We start from the raw sequence: 14,353 nt of genomic DNA, 5'->3' as shown, positions 1-14,353 counted from the left end.
CTAAGAGCTCCCTCTTGTTCAGGTCAGCTGTTTCTGTGGGTTAAACCAGCCCGGTCTTGACCCCTATGCTCATCAGTTCTCCCTCTCTGTCACTGGATTCCAGGAGTTCAGTTCAATGTTTAGCTGTGGGTGTCTGCCTCTGCCTCCATCTGTCACTGGATGAAGGTTCTGTTCCCCAGACTCTCTGGCAGTGGGACTGCAGGCTGGTACCTTGGCCCAGTCTTTCGTCACTAGTGTCTACTCTTCAGCTGGGTTATTTATCTCATCCTCTGAGATGGAAAGAATTCTTGAACAGATCCCTGACCAAGTCCATTGACGGATAGATGACCTCAAGTTATTATCACCCTGAGTCATTGGAAGACACACACACACACACATACACTCTCTCTCTCTCCTCCCTTTCTCCTCCTCCTCCTCCTCCTCCTCCTCCTCTCACTGGCTTGGAACTCATGACCCTGCTGCCCCAGCTTCCCAAGTGCTAGGATGACAGGAATGTGCCACCACTCAGGACTAAAGATCTCTTTAGTTTCAGACATGCCCCACCTATCCAAGTTCTGTTGGCCAAGGCCAGGATCAGCCCTGATCCAGTAGGCAGCTTCAGGGAGGTACAAGCAGAGGCAGAGTCTTGGGACCTTTATTGAGCACGCGGCCCCGATGGTGCTGATGGAGTAGCCCTTAGACCTTCCTTCCCAGCAGCCTACGCCACAGTTCTTGGCTGAGCAGCTCTTGCTCCCTGCGGACACCCTGCAGCACACTCCGGTTCTCCTGGGCTCTCCGAATCAGGTAGGGAATCACCTCCTCCAGGCAGCCATAGGGGATAGACTTATATACCACATAGCCCGCCTGTCCTGTTGGGAAAAGTATTGGCAGAGTGTGGACAAGAGAGAGTCAAAGAGAGAGAGACAGACAGACAGAGAGAGAGAGACAGACAGACAGAGAGCAAGCGAGAGAGAGACAGAGAGAGAGAGAGAGAGAGAGAGAGAGCGAGAGAGAGAGAGAGAGAGATGTTCCTGGGCATCAGCAGCAAAAGCTACTTCCCCCTGCTCAGAACACGGCAGACTAGGCAAGTCTGTCGTGCAATAACTCGTTACTAAAAACACTGTCCAGCAAACACTTAGAAGAAACAGTTTTCCTCTTCTCCCTCTGTCCATCTTCCCAGTAATAAAGCACCTTTGTCACCCTCAATGCCCCACAGAAGGAAAGGAATCTGGCCTAAGGCCTTAGGGAGCAGCAGTCAGGACCCCAAACAACAGGAAATATGGCACCATCAACAAGAACCAGCAGGGGCCAGGAAAGGAGACACAGGGCACAGCCCTACGAGGGCCCCAAAGATGTCCGGAAGGAACCAGAGGGTGAGCCAGCCACAGGCGAGAGAGGGGTTAGATAATGGTTGCAGACAGCAGGAGGGATCCAGGTGAGAAGGAATGGAAGGGCGGGGGTGGGGGTAGGGATGGAGGGATGAGCCGCTCACACACCTAGTGCCAGGGAGACGTGGTCACACATGCCCAGAAGTTGTCCAAAACAGACGGGGCCGTCCGGGGGGATGCCCAGCTCCCACATGCTGCGGAAGGGGTCACATCGATTCAGACAGGCAGTGGCTAGAACAAGTCAGCCACCCCAGAAGTCAAATGTGGGGAGAAGAGCAGCTGGCCTGCTGGACCCCCAGTTCCACACCCACTGATTCAACTGGGGATCAAGCAAGGGGTAGATCAGGTCTGTGCTAAAACCCTGCATAGGTTTCCCCCCTTAGACTCAGTCTCGGTGTTACAAATAAGCTTGGTGACTGCAAGCATAAAGGAGGGTGGTCACGGGTCACATGCAAAAACTCAAATAGTCCGTCATCCGATATGAGGGATTTGAGCATCTGAAATTTTGGTTTCCATGGAGACTGGTCCTAGAACACATTTTCACAGATTCTGAGGAACGACTCTCTCCCCAAACTCAATGGTAAATAACCACTGTAGGACTGGAGAGAAGGCTTAGGGGTTAAATGCACTGGCTGCTCTCCCAGAGGACCTGAGTTGGACTCACAGCACCCACATGGCAACTCAACACCCATCTGTAACTCCAGCTCCAGGGGCTCTGATGCCCTCTTCTGACGTCTGCAGGCACCAGGCAAGCACACGGTGCCCACATTATACATGCAGGCAAAATGCCCAAATGCTAGCATTTTAAAAATAAAAATAAAACACAATAAAGAGCCTCTGCTTTTGCAGAGAACCCCAGTTCAGTTCCCAGCACCCAAGTCAGGCAGCGCACAACTGCCTGCAACTCCAGTTCCAGAGAGTCTGGCGCCCTCTTCTGGCCTCCTCTGGTACTTGCATTCATGGGTGCTCACATAGACACACATATGAAAAATCAAATCAAATCAATCAATAAATAACGACTCTCATGAGCTCTCTTGAGACTTCTACCCATCGAGCCTCAACTGCTCTTGGGAGCCCTCCATCCTCCCTGGGTCTCGGTAAATAAGGGACAATGCCCTGCCACATCTGAGCCGACAGGACATACATAGGTATAGACGGGTTGATTTTTTTTTTTTTTTAAGATTCTTGCTATGTAACCTGGGTTGGGCATCGGTTCTTGATCCTCCTGCCTCAGCCTTCTGAGGACAGCAGGTGTGTATCGTCACGCCAGGTCGGGATTCAGTTTTTTTTTTTTTTTTTTTTTTTTTTTTTTGGTTTTACGAGACAGGGTTTCTCTGTATTGTTTTGGAGGCTGTCGGTCCAGCCCGGCCTCGAACTCACAGAGATCCTCCTGCCTCTGCCTCCCGAGTGCTGGGATTAAAGGCATGCGCCGCCACCGCCCGGCTTGGGATTCAGTTTTTTTGACGTCCCCTCTGCATACTTCCCCACTGTCCCCCACTCACCACCCGTTCCCGTCTTCTTAGGGGCGCTGGCTTCCCCGCCCTCAGCCTCATACCGCTTGGTCGCCTGGCGAACGGATTCTTCGTTGTGGGAAGCCACCATGAGGTGGCACGGGGGCCCGTGACGGGACACGCGGCGCAGCACCAGCTCCAGACAGCGGCTGTAACTGAAGGGAGAGGCTCTGCTCAGCTCCTCTGGGCAGAGGACCAACGGGTGGGGCTCCTGCCCCCGCTCTGTTCTCCGTAGCACGGTGAGTTCCCGTAACCGTAGTCAGGACACACCCCCGAGATGTTTGGCACAGAGCCCCGTGGCAGGTGACAAGCAAGTGAAAGATTGCGTTGTACACGTCTGGTGGTGCAGCTCTGCCATCCCAACTGCTCTGGACAGCGAGGCAGGAGGACTGCAGGTTCAAAGCCCGCCTGCCCTACAGAGTGAGTTCAAGGTCACCCTGGGGACTTAGTCTGTTTCACAAACAAAAGTAAAAAGGGGGCTGGGAATATAGTTCAGTGGTAGAGCCCCTGCCTAGAATCCCCCAGTGAGGGGCTGGGAGTGTGGCTCAGTGGTAGAGCCCCTGCCTAGAATCCCCCAGTAAGGAGCTGGGGGCGGGCTCAGTGGTAGAGTGACTGTCAAGCTTAGGCAATCTGCTTTCCTCTAAAAGAAGAGTTACATGCTATTATTTAAATTTGAGTGTGTGTATGTGTGTGTGTGTGTGTGTGTGCACGTCTATGTGTTCATGTGCACATGTGTCCATGTCTGGGTTGTGGCCCAAGGCTGACATTGGGTGTCCTTCTCGATGGATCTCCACTTTATTTAGTAAGACAAGGCCTCTCACCGAACCCACACTCATCACTTCTGGCTAGTCTAGCTAGCGGCTTGTCATCCTGCCCACTCCCATCTTCTGTGGCTGCCTCGCAAGCCTAGGATGACAGGCAGCCGCCACACCTGCTCAGCTTTCTGTAAGGGCTCTGGGGATCCGACTTGCAGCCATTGTGTCTGTGAGAGAAGCCCTCTACCCACCGCGCTGCCCCCCCCCACACCTTGTGGTTTTTTTGTTTTGTTTTGTTTTTGGAGACAGGGTTTCTCTGTATCGTTTTGGAGGCTGTCCTGGAACTCACTCTGTAGACCAGGCTGGCCTCGAACTCACAGAGATCCGCCTGCCTCTGCCTCCCGAGTGCTGGGATTAAAGGCGTGCGCCACCAATGCCCGGCCACACCTTGTGTTTTGAGTCAGGTCTCTCACTGGGACCTGGGGCTCGCTCATTAGGTTGGGCTTGTTGGCCAATGAGCCCCTGTCTGTCTTTTCAGCACTGGGATTGCAGCAGCAACAAGTGTGTGTGCACGGGTGTGTCCCTGCACACACATGTGTGCTCCCTGTGCACGCTCAGGTAGAAGGCAGAGGTCAGAGCTGGGCATCTTCCCCCAGCTCTGTGCACCTCACTGTGTCGCTCACTGAACCCAGAGTCCCTGTTTCAGCTGCATTGACCCCCAGTGAGCCTATGGTGCCCGCTCGTCTCCACAGCAGAGCGCTGGAGTCATGGGTGTGTCCCGCGACACGCGGTCCTTGTGCAGCAAGCGCTATACCCATTGTGGCGGTTTAAGAGGAAAATGGCCCCCACAGGGAGAGGCACCAATGGGAGGTGTGGTCTTGTTGCAGGAAGTGTGTCACTGTCACATGCTCTAGCCGTGCCCTGTGAGTCGTTCTGCTTCTGGCTGCCTGTATACCAACACGCAGCAGCTACCTCTCTAGAATCACAGCTTCCTGCACGCCGCCGTGTCCTGCCGTGACGGTAATAGACTGGATCTCTGAATTGTGAGCCAGCCCCCGTTAAATGCTTTCCTTCATAAGCGTTGCTGCGGTCGTGGTGCAACAGGAACCCTACCTACGACACTCACTGAGCTGCTCCCCTCCCTTGAGACGTACTGATATTAATATTATCTACTATTTCTCCTATAGCCTCTCAGCCCTGTCCCTACCTTCGGCTAGTGGCCTCATAGTCAGGCTGAGTGCAATCTTCCTTCCCGTGGAGCTGCGTCATGGCTCTCTCCTTTTCCAGGTAGGCTCCTCGAACCAGCTTCACCCCGAACGCCAGGCCCGCCTTGTGTGCGGCCTCAGCGTCCCGCTCCAGCCGTTCCTGAGTTTCCTGCAGGGTGCACAGGCTGGCTCAGGGGGACCGGGGTGCTGAGTCCCCACCCACAGCCCTTTAGGGAACACCACCCACCTTCAGGTAGGCCTGGTAAGTGTTCCACACCCAGGGTCCGCCTTCCTCGGGTCTGTTCCAGCGCAGGGCCAGCGCAGCCACCAGCAGGGACAGGGCAGGGTTGATGAATGTATACTCAGCGTCCACAAGGAGCCTCACATGCTGGGCCCGGGCATGCTGAGGGGGAGGGAACGACGTCAGGGCCAGCAGTGTCCAGGGGGCGGGGAGTCAGGCCACCCCACCCATGTGTTACCTGGGCCACGTGGTGCAGGCGGCTGAGAGAGGCCTGCAGGTGCTGATTCTGATCTGCACTGAGGTAGGAGAGCCGGAGGTTCTAAGGGGCACCGGGGAATGGGAGACTGCTCAGGACTGCTGGTGGTCCTCCAGGACCCGAGTCCTCTCTCCCACCAGCAAGGTGTGTGTGTGTGTGTGTGTGTGTGTGTGTGTGTGTGTGTGTGTGTGTATGTAGTTTGTGGGAAACAGATAAGTGACTTCCAGGGTGTGGTGACACATGGCTGCAATCTTGCGATTTGGGAAACTGAGGCAGCCTGCGTTAGTCTATCCAATGAGAAAGGAGAGGGCCAGTGAGACCGTTCAGTGGCTGAAGATACTGCTGCTAAGCCGGGTGACCCGGATTCATGTCTCAGGACCCATGCGATGGAAAGAGACAACTGACTCCTGGAAGCAGTTCTCTGACCTCCAACACAAGCTTTGTCATTCGTAGGCACACACACAACAAACAAACAAACAAACAAACAAACGTAGTGGAATTTTGAAAGGTAATAGAAAAAAGAGAAGGAACAGGGAGAGAAAGCCAGGGTGAGACCCAGTCTCAAAATAAAAATAAAACCACCTCATAAAATAGGCATGGCAGTGCTCGTCAGGAGATGGAGGCAAGAAGATCGGGAGCTAAAGGCTATCCTAGGCTACAAAGTGAGTGAGTGGCCAGCCTGGGCTATATGAGACCCAACTTTAAAAAAAAATTAAAAAAGAAAAGATCAAACAAAACCAAAACACATCCTCAAACTAATGGGAAATTCTGCAGTGATGGGAAGTCTCCATGTACAGAAGGGGATTTGTGTGGTCCTACTGTGTGTATTTGCTGAAGTACATCAAGGGGTAGGTACCTTTAGCCCCCCCCCCAACTCATGTGCAGAATTTACTGTGTAGCCAAGGATGATCTCCAACTTCTGCTCCTTCTCCTTCTGCTTCCCAAGTGCCGGGTTTATAGGTGTTTGTAACCAAACCTGCTTTGATTTGTAGTTTTCATTCAACATAAATTTTTTAACTCAAAAGGCAAAACTAGTTTAAATAATAAAGAAGCTCTAACCCGAGCACTCAACAGCCTGAAGCACCAATGTCAACCATGGAAACGCATCACAAAGCAAGATGAATTCGTGGGTGGATAGGTCAGATTGTCAGCAGATCCTGTTGTCCCTCCCTAATGATAGGCTCTGTTTCCATGGATTCAGCCCGTGGCAGGTCAAACATATTCATAAAAGCATTGCAGAGCCAGAGAGACCCTCTCCTGCTTTACCGGAATTCAGTTCCCAGCATGCATGGCAGGAGGCTCGCAATGGCAAACAACTTTACCTTCTGGAGATCTCCTGCCCTCTTACAGTCCCCGAGGGCACTGCACACGTGTGGTGCATACCCAACGTAACTAAAAACCATTTAAATAGAAAAACCCCGTATCTGCACTGAGCACAGACAGCCGTGGCCGTCATTACTCCCCGAGACGGTTAGCACAGTCAGCTTGACAGAATCTAGAGTCCTCTGGGAGACCAGGGCTCTGGGCATGTCTGTGGAGGATTATCTTGAGTTGAGGTGGGGGATTCACCCTCTGAGGTGGCACACTTTCCTTGGTGGGGATCCTGATCGTACAGTGGAGAGAGGGGGCTGAGCAGCAGGATGCTGGTGCTGCGGATCTCTGCTTTCTGATCCTAGATGCCGCGTGACCAACTTCGTCAACCTTCTGCCGCCCCGATTTCCTCCCTTGGGTCTTATCACAGCACCAGGAAGAGACACTTAGACACATCCTTATGAACGCTATAGAGGGACTGCTTACGTAGTGATTATGCTGCATTCGGTACTACAAGAGGATTAAAGTGCCCGGGGGAGTGTGCATAGCTTACAGGCAAATACCATGACATTGTGAGCGTTGGACTTGAGGACCCTTGGATTTTGGTATTCGACTCACATTGGCAGGTATGTGCTGCGATGGTCGCTGAACAATGAACTTTTTACTTTTTAAACGTTTTCCTTGCAGTGCTGAGGATAAACCCAGGACATTGTGAATACTAGGCAAGTTCTCTATTACTCATCCACACCCCCAGCCCCTCACTGGGGGATTCTAGGCAGGGGCTCTACCATTGAGTCACACCCCAGCCCCTCACTGGGAGATTCTAGGCAGGGGCTCTACCACTGAGCCACACCCCCAGCCCCTCACTGGGGATTCTAGGCAGGGGCTCTACCACTGAGTCATGCTCCCAGCCCCTCACTGATATAGTCTAGGGAAATTCTACCCCCAAGCTCCATCTGTAGCTCTTAGTTTTTATTTCTTATTTATTTATTTTTGAGACAGGATATCACTATGTAGCCTAGGCTGGTCTTATATACTTGAGATCTTAGATGTGCATAGCTATGCCTTGCTCTGTAACATTTTGTTATGGAAAAATTTCAAACACATAGAACAATAACAAAGAAGTCTGGTGTAGTTGCCAATGCCTATAATCCCAGAACTTGAAAAACCGAGGGGGGGGATTTGTGTGTTCCAGAGCTGGCTGAGCTGCATAGTGAGGTCCTATCTCAAGGAATAAGTTAGAAAAATGTACACCCCAAAACAGTGCCAAAAATCTCAACAGGACTCCTAGCAGTGGGGATGAGGGCGTCTGACTCTTTTGCTTGCTCTTGGGACTCTTTTCCTCCTACTGGGCTGCCTTGTCCAGCCTTGATATGAGGGTTTGTGCCTAGTCTTATTGTAACTTGTTATGCTGTGTTTGTTGAGATCCCTGGGAGACCTGCTGTTTTCTGAAGGGAAAAGGAGAAGGAGGAAGGAGGAAGGTCGAGGGAGTAGGGAGAGGGGAGGTGTGTGTGGGGCAACTGGGAGGAGTGGGGGAGGGGAAACTATGAGAGGGGATGTTCAGGGCCATAGCTGCTTTAAAAAGCTAAAAAGGAAAAAAAATCTAAATAGGAGCTAAGGAGATGGTTCAGTGGGTAAAGTTCTTGCTGGGTGGGTGTGAGGATCTGAGTTCCAGTTCCCAGCACCCACATAAAAACCGAGGTGAAACAGCACATCTGTAACCCTAGTGCAGTTTCAGGGATGGAGGTACAGGGATCCTGGGTGCCCCCTGCCAGCCAGTGTAGCCATTATAGTAAGCTCCAGGTTCAGTGACAGACCGCCTGTTAAAAAATAAAACGGGTTTGCAAGTATTTTATTGAGTATTTTTGCATCAATGTTCATGAGGGAAATTGGTCTATAGTTCTCTTTCTTAGTTGTGTCTTTGTGTGGCTTGGGTATCAAGGTAATTGTAGCCTCGTAGAAAGAGTTTGGCAGTGAGCCTCCTGCTTCTATAGTGTGGAATACTTTGACGAGTATTGGAATGAGCTCTTCTTTGAATTTCTGGTAGAATTCTGCACTGAAGCCATCTGGGCCTGGGCTTTTTTTTGTTTGGGAGACTTTTGATGACTGCTTCTATTTCATTAGGGGTTATAGGTCTGTTTAGATTATTTATCTGTTCTTGATTTAGTTTTGGCAAGTGATATCTATACACACAACTAAGCACTGAACTGAACCCAAGGAACCCAGTGACAGAGAGAGAGGAATGATGAGCAAATTGGCAAAGAATGGGCTGGCAAAACCAGCAGAGACAGCTGATCTGAACAGGGGAGTGCTCTTGGACCCCAGACCGACAGTGGGGAGGCCAGAATGGGACTGATCTGGACCCCCCAAATGTGAGTGTCAGTGAGAAGGCCTGGACAACCTATGGGGCTCTGAGCTGTGGATCAGTGTCTATCCCTGGTATACAATCTGTCTTCATGTGCCTATAGCACAAAGAGAGATGCTCTCTCAGCCTGGACTCTTAGGGGGAGTGCCTTGACCCTACCAAGAGTAAAATGATAGACCTAGACATCCCCTATGTGGAAGGATTTGGCAATAGGGTGGGAGGGAGGGTGGAAGGGGAGTGCGGGAGGAGGGGAGGGAGAGGGAGCTGGGATTGACATGTAAAACAAGCTATTTAAAATTAAAATAAAAAAAATAAAACGGGAAAGCCAGGTGTGGTGGCCCACACCTTTAATCCCAGCACTCAGAAGTTGGATCTTTGTGAGTCTGAGGCCAGCCTGGTCTACAGAGTGACTTCTAGGACAGCCAGGGCTATGTAGAAAGACCCTGTCTCAAAACAAACAAAAAGACTGAGAGTGATAGAGGAAAATACTTGTTTCCAGCCACAGACACACACACACACACACACACACACTTGCAGGTGCACACACAAAAATAGGATATTGGAATAATACAAAGGAATGAATGAATGGAAGAATGAATAAAGTAAGATCTTCATCAGAGTCAGGCATGATGGCAAACATCAGTAATCCCAGGACTGGAGAGGCTGAGGAGGGTTCCAAGTTCTTAGGCTACGTGCTAAGATCTTGCTTCAAAATAGACAATAGGAAAATCTCACTGGTCTCATCAGAGTTTACATGCAGCAAGTACACACCAGTGTAGCTGCTGATTGACTATGAAAAAAAATAAAACCAGACTCAATGGCACACACACACACATGCACACTTTCAGGTGCACATGCAAAAATATCTCTAGCAACTTGGGAGGCAGAGGCAGGAGATCAGGAGTTCAAAGTCATCCTTGGCTATACAGAGAGTTCATGACCAGCCTGGCATATGTAAGACCCTGTCTTAAAGACAAAACTACCACCACCAAAAACAAATGTATAGTCCTTTTTAAGTTATGCGCGTGGATGTTTTTGCCTGCATGCTTGTACGCACACTGCAGGTAAGCCTGGTGCCCGTTGCAGTCAGGATGGAGGGTTACATTCTCCGGAACTGGAGTTATGTATGGGTGTGACCCACAGTGTGGGCTGGAAACCTGTGTCTTCTGCAAGAGCGACAATTGTCCTTAACTGCCGAGCCGTCTCTCCACAATGCCTTTTCCAGACGAGTCTCACTGAGTAGCCCAGGCTTACCTCGGCGACTTGATTCTCCCGTCTCCTCTTCCAAGTGCTGGGGTTACAGGTGTGCACCGCCACACCCAGCAACCGACCAAATACTCGTGTCCTGTCCTCCGTGGAGAAAGTGCCGCCGCCGCCCTGATCCCTCCTCTGGGAAGCTCCTCACCCAAGCCCTAGAGCCCCCGTGTGACCCATATTCATTCACTGCAACCATATCCACCTCCATTTTCCTTACCTGGCCTGAGTCCATGGCTTCTGCCAGCCTCTCGGGGCTCAGCTGCGAGGAGCCTGCTGGCCTTTGGATCCAAGCCGATAGCTCCTTCTGTGATGGGGTGGTGGCTGGAGTGGTGAGGGTAGCCTGGTGGGCGGCCACACCTGCGTCCCCACCCCATCTCACTTGTCACTTACGCAAAGCCGGGTGCTGGCTAGTGCTGTCACCTTCAGCTGCATGAGGCTGTTTCTGGCTGGGCCACGGGTGTCCACGAGAGCTCGCGACAAGTCCACACAGCGCAGCATGGTTCTGAGGTTCCCCTCATACCAGGCTTCACTGCCCGGCCAGTGGAGGTCAGCTTCCAGAGCCTCAGAGCCCCTTCCTGCCATCACCCGCGCCCCCCTTGGACCTGCCTCTCTCTACTTACCTGGTCTTGGCAGTGGAGTCTGGTTCCTCCTCTGTGGGCACTGCCAGCAGGGGAAGGAGTCCCAGGGCCTGCAGCTGCTGGACACAATCCCTCACCTCCTCTGCTGTCTCCCCGGCCACAAACTGCCCGTAGATGGACGCTCGGAGAAGCGTGCGGGAGAGCCGAGAGCCCAGGAGGCGCTGAGACCAGGCCTGAAACTGGGTGACCCGGAGTGAGGGCTCAGAGCCAGGTCTGGGCAATTTCCTGGCCATTCCTCATGCCTACTGCTCACCGCTAGTCCATGGGTGACCAGGGGGGGCCAGGCGCACACTCGAAGCACCAGCAAAGCCCGTGCCAGCTCCGCTGTTCCCTTGAGATGGAAGGCACCGCCATCAAAACGCAGGGGCTGCCAGCCTCCTGCAGAGGGTCTGGAGCGGCAGCAGAGTGACAGAGGTGTCCAGAGCATCGCTAAGTCACACCGCACCAGGGGCCGACGGCAGCTCTACCAAATGCCCAGCTAGGGGGCAGTGACTGATTAACTGGGCAGATCTTTAGGATAGCAGGCTCTTTTGGGGGAGTGGTTAATAATTAATGGTGAAGGACAGAGGTCAGAATAACAGTAAGAGGACAGGTAACCCCCCCCCAGTGACAGCCCCCAGCAACCTTCAGCCTGGCAGGACAACAGATCTCAGGCGCCCAACTTGCGCCGCTGAGTGAGCAGCTGGACCCGAGAGGGGGAATTCAGGTTCAAGTCAGTGGGGCTTTGCAACCTCCTCTCTTTTGCTGCAATTGTTTTGACTCACAGGGAGCAGCCGTGTAATTATTTCATACACTTAAACTGCACATCACAGCCCTGCCGTCCATGCTAAACATGTAGTCTACAGACCTTGAACTTGAGCGTTGGGAGAAAATGTCTGTAAGGACTCTCCGAATGAAAGCAATCCGAATGTCCACCAAATGGGACTGGATGAGGACATCGAGGTGTACGAAGAGGAACTCAGGCAATGGACTACTGTACAGCAATGAAAAGAAGGAGCTACTCATAATCTGCCACATCTTGTTTCTATTTTTAAACTTATTTGTACACGCACACACACACAGACACACACACTTGTTTAGCCTGCACGGACTTCTGAGTGCTACATGCATGCAGTGCCCTCAATGGCCATAAGAGGGCATCAGATCCTCTGGAGCTGGGTCTACCTAAGGTTGTAAGCTGCTACGTAGGTGCTGAGAATCTAACTTCAGTGCTCTGCAAGAAATGCTTTTAACTACCAAGATTTTAAATATCGAGGCAGCTCTCCAGCCCCTAATCGTTCATTTTTAGATGTTTTTATCTACCATGCTGTTAGGTTTGTGCTGCAAAGCCCTTTCATCCAATGACATGCCTGCCCTTAATTACATGTGTGTCTGTCTGTCTGTGTACATGAGTGCAGGCACCCACTAAGACGCCTCAGATCCATCTGGAGCTGGAGTTATAGGCCATTGTGAGTCAACTGACATGCGTGTTGGGAACTGAACTTAGGCCCTCTGGAAAAGAAACCAGGGCTCATAATCACTGAGCCATCTTTTGAGTCCCATTAGGGTACTACACAAACAAACAAACAAACAAAATACAGCCTCACTGCTGGCTTTGAACTTACAGAAATTCTCCTGTCTCAACTCAGCCTCCCAAATGCTGGGATTACAAGCATGCAGCACCACGCCCAAGATGTGTTTTGCGTGTGTGAATCCTGAGAATGACACAGACCAGAGACCCTTCAAGTTCCCCTGGAAGCAACTCCTGTGGGGATCAGGGACACCCGGAAACAAGGAGGTGGAGACAAGTACGGCCCTGGAGGAGGAAAGTGTCCGGATACACTGGCAGCATCGAGTTCGGGGTGCGGGGGGGGGGGGGGGTGAAATAGAGAAGTCGGCTGTGATGGCTCCCACCTGTAACCCCAGCACCGAGGAGGATGAAGCAGGAGTGTCACCTTGAGACCTTGCCCCAAAAAGGCAAGTAAAAACAAAAGCAAAAAAAAAAAATTAGAGAGGCTGGAGAGTTGGCTCAGTGGTTAAGTGCGCAGGCTGCTCTCCCAAAGGACCCGGGTTTGGTTCCCAGCACCCACAGGCAGCTCACAAGCATCCATTCCAGGAGACCCGACGCCTTTGGATGTACACACAGGCATGCGAGGAAAACACCGGCATCTGGAGAAAATAAGCGAACGCAATAGAGCCGGAGATTCGGCTTGTTGACAAGCCTGGAGTTCCGTCCTTGGGGGGTCCGCGAGGCGGACAGCGGGAACTGACTCCCACAAGTTGTCCTCTGACTGGTGCATGTACTGGTGGCGTGGGTACGCTGGCTCACACTCTCATTAGATAAATCATTCGACAACTTAAAGTGCAGTTAAGGCGAGGACAAGTGCGAGGAAGATGGAGAGAGCCTGGATTGGGAATGCTCAGTGCCCTGCCTGCACACGCGTGTCACAATGACACACGGTGGACTGCTCAGTGGAGGGGGAGGTGTCTTGGATTGTTTTGTTTTGAGACCGGCCTCGCTGCATGGCCTAAGCTGGCCCATAACTTACTATGTAGCCCAGTTTGTCTGGAACTCACCATCCTTCTGCCTCAGTCTCCCAACGGTGAGGATTACAGGAGTGTACCGCCATGTTAATATCCCTGAAAATTCCTGAACAAAGGAGATACGGGAAGGTTTTTGCTAGTAGCACAAAAACTGTTAAGTGGGAGGAGCCAGAGGCCTCTCCCTGGTGCTGACTGGGTTACACCAGGCTTTTATGCCAGCCGTCGGGGATGAAGGAGATACTGGTCACCTCGGGTTGTTCACCTGCTCCTATACAGAGCTGTCTTCCAGCGCAAGACCACGTCATCACCGGCAAAGGCAGGGGAGGCTTTGGGCGATGAAGCACTGGGTAGCTAAGTGACTGATGGCTCCAGAGACACTGTAAGAGGAACCTGGAGGCTGGGGACGGAGCTCTGTGGAGGGCACTTGCCAAGCATGCACAAGGCTCAGGGCTCTGTCTCCACCCACAAACAAATCAACCCCAAACTGAGGATACAGCCCGGTACCCTGAAATAACTTATAAATGTCACCTGTTACTGTTGCAAAACGGTTTTGTTTGTTTGTTTGTTTGTTTTTTCATTTTTTCCGAGACAGGGTTTCTCTGTGAAACAATCCTGGCTGTCCTGGAACTCGCTCTGTAGACCAGGCTGGCCTCAAATTCAGAGATCCGCCTGCCTCTGCCTCCCAAGTGCTGGGATTAAAGGTGTGTGCCACCACCGCTCGGCCATCCATCCTTAATATTGAGGCTCAGGGACTTTTTACTTGACCAGGTTTACTCTCAGTCTAGATCTAACTTGAGCCTCCAGAACTCCATACACCTCTGGTGCAGCCACAAGCCCCAGCTAGATCAGGTCTTTTCAAACACACTAGTACCGTCCCCTGGTGGAGATTTAGGGAAATTGCACAAGCCTTTTGTTGTATTTAGC

The 14,353-nt window shown here is 51.9% G+C and overlaps 1 protein-coding gene across 3 annotated transcripts; it reads right to left on the bottom strand.

Moving 5' to 3' along the window:
• Positions 1-618: 618 nt before the first annotated feature.
• On the bottom strand, positions 619-11,333 carry Prodh2 (proline dehydrogenase 2). Of its 3 annotated transcripts, none has more exons than XM_040735499.1 (10): positions 11,160-11,333; positions 10,889-11,085; positions 10,659-10,797; positions 10,486-10,572; positions 5,318-5,398; positions 5,086-5,241; positions 4,841-5,007; positions 2,870-3,033; positions 1,476-1,598; positions 619-848 (listed from the first exon to the last, which is right to left on the bottom strand). In XM_040735499.1, the coding sequence occupies exons 1-10, from the start codon at positions 11,331-11,333 to the stop codon at positions 676-678; spliced, it is 1,461 nt and encodes a 486-aa protein (XP_040591433.1). In that variant the 3' UTR covers positions 619-675. The 3 variants fall into 3 exon arrangements, with proteins under 3 accessions (XP_040591433.1, XP_040591434.1, XP_040591435.1); XM_040735500.1 differs by having other exon boundaries at positions 1,476-1,561; positions 2,923-3,033; XM_040735501.1 differs by lacking the exon at positions 5,086-5,241 and having other exon boundaries at positions 1,476-1,561; positions 2,923-3,033.
• Between the last annotated feature and the right edge of the window lie 3,020 nt (positions 11,334-14,353).

Source organism: Mesocricetus auratus, unplaced genomic scaffold (assembly GCF_017639785.1).
Source record: "Mesocricetus auratus isolate SY011 unplaced genomic scaffold, BCM_Maur_2.0 Super-Scaffold_100046, whole genome shotgun sequence".
Lineage (NCBI taxonomy): Eukaryota > Metazoa > Chordata > Mammalia > Rodentia > Cricetidae > Mesocricetus > Mesocricetus auratus.
This window is presented reverse-complemented; position numbering and strand designations above follow the sequence as displayed.